Source organism: Propithecus coquereli, unplaced genomic scaffold, assembly GCF_000956105.1.
Source record: "Propithecus coquereli isolate 6110/MARCELLA unplaced genomic scaffold, Pcoq_1.0 Scaffold42, whole genome shotgun sequence".
Lineage (NCBI taxonomy): Eukaryota > Metazoa > Chordata > Mammalia > Primates > Indriidae > Propithecus > Propithecus coquereli.
In genome coordinates, this window is record NW_012149952.1 from 1,177,613 (window position 1) to 1,179,351 (window position 1,739).

At 37.2% G+C, this 1,739-nt stretch overlaps 1 protein-coding gene across 1 annotated transcript; it reads left to right on the plus strand.

Annotated features, from left to right (window-relative positions):
- The first annotated feature begins 192 nt into the window (after positions 1-192).
- ZNF283 (zinc finger protein 283) lies at positions 193-1,733 on the plus strand. The gene has a single exon (XM_012653332.1). The coding sequence runs from the start codon at positions 208-210 to the stop codon at positions 1,702-1,704; it is 1,497 nt and encodes a 498-aa protein (XP_012508786.1). The 5' UTR covers positions 193-207; the 3' UTR covers positions 1,705-1,733.
- Positions 1,734-1,739: the final 6 nt, after the last annotated feature.

Consider the following 1,739-nt stretch of genomic DNA (forward strand, 5'->3'; position numbering starts at 1 on the left):
TGTTTTCTTTCAGATTTGGAGTCAACAACATATGAGACAAAACAAATATTTTCAGAAAACGATATTTTTGAAATAAATTTTTCTCAAGGGGAGATAAAGGAAAAAAGTAAAACCCTTGACCTTGGGGCATCCATTTTCAGAAATAATTGGAAGTGCAAAAGCAAATTTGAGGGACTACAAGGACATCGAGAGGGATATTTCAGTCAAATGGTAATCAGCTATGAAAAAACGCCCACTTATAGAAAAAGTAAATCTCTTACTTCACATCAAAGAATTCATAATAGAGAAAAACCTTATGTTTGTAAGGAACGTGGGAAAGCTTGTAGTCATGGCTCAAAACTTGTTCAACATGAGAGAACTCATACAGTTGAAAAACACTTTGAATGTAAGGACTGTGGGAAGAATTATTTTAGTGCCTATCAACTCACTGTGCATGAGAGATTTCATACTGGTGAGAAACCCTATGAATGTAAGGAATGTGGGAAGACCTTTAGTTGGGGATCAAGTCTTGTTAAACATAAGAGAATCCATACTGGTGAGAAACCCTATGAATGTAAAGAGTGTGGGAAGGCCTTTAGTCGTGGCTATCACCTTACTCAACATCAGAAAATTCATATTGGTGTGAAATCTTATAAATGTAAGGAATGTGGGAAGGCCTTTTTTTGGGGTTCAAGCCTTGCTAAACATGAGATAATTCATACAGGTGAGAGACCTTATAAATGTAAAGAATGTGGGAAGGCCTTCAGTCGTGGCTATCAACTTACTCAGCATGAGAAAATCCATACTGGTAAGAAACCTTATGAATGTAGAATTTGTCGAAAGGCTTTTTGTTGGGGCTATCAACTTACTAGACATCAGTTATTTCATAGTGGTGAGAAACCCTATGAATGTAAGGAATGTGGAAAGGCCTTTAATTGTGGATCTAGTCTTATTCAACATGAAAGAATCCATACTGGTGAGAAACCTTATGAATGTAAAGAATGTGGAAAGGCCTTTAGTCGGGGCTATCACCTTACTCAACATCAGAAGATTCATACTGGTGAGAAACCTTTTGAATGTAAGGAATGTGGGAAGGCCTTCAGTTGGGGTTCAAGCCTAGTTAAACATGAGAGAGTTCACACTGGTGAGAAATCCTATGAATGTAAAGAATGTGGGAAGGCCTTCTGTAGTGGCTATCAACTTACTAGACATCAGATATTTCATACTGGTGAGAAACCCTATGAATGTAAGGAATGTGGAAAGGCCTTTAATTGGGGATCAAGTCTTGTTCAACATGAAAGAATCCATACTGGTGAGAAACCTTATGAATGTAAAGAATGTGGAAAGGCCTTTAGTCGGGGCTATCACCTTACTCAACATCAGAAGGTTCATACTGGTGAGAAACCTTTTAAATGTAAAGAATGTGGGAAAGCTTTTAGTTGGGGTTCAAGCCTAGTTAAACATGAGAAAGTCCATACTGGTGAGAAACCTTATGAATGTAAAGAATGTGGGAAGGCCTTTGGTACTGGCTATCAACTTAGCGTTCATCACAGACTTCATACTGGTGAGAAAATTTATGAATGTAAGGAATTTGAAAAGACCTTTACTCATGGCTCAAACCTTGTTCAACATGCAAGAACTTATAATAATGATAAACCCTACAAATATAAAGAATGTGGGAAAGGCTTCATATGGACAACTTACTCAAATGAGGCAACTTTATGATTGAAAGATGTGAAAGAACACTTTTGTGTGTGTAT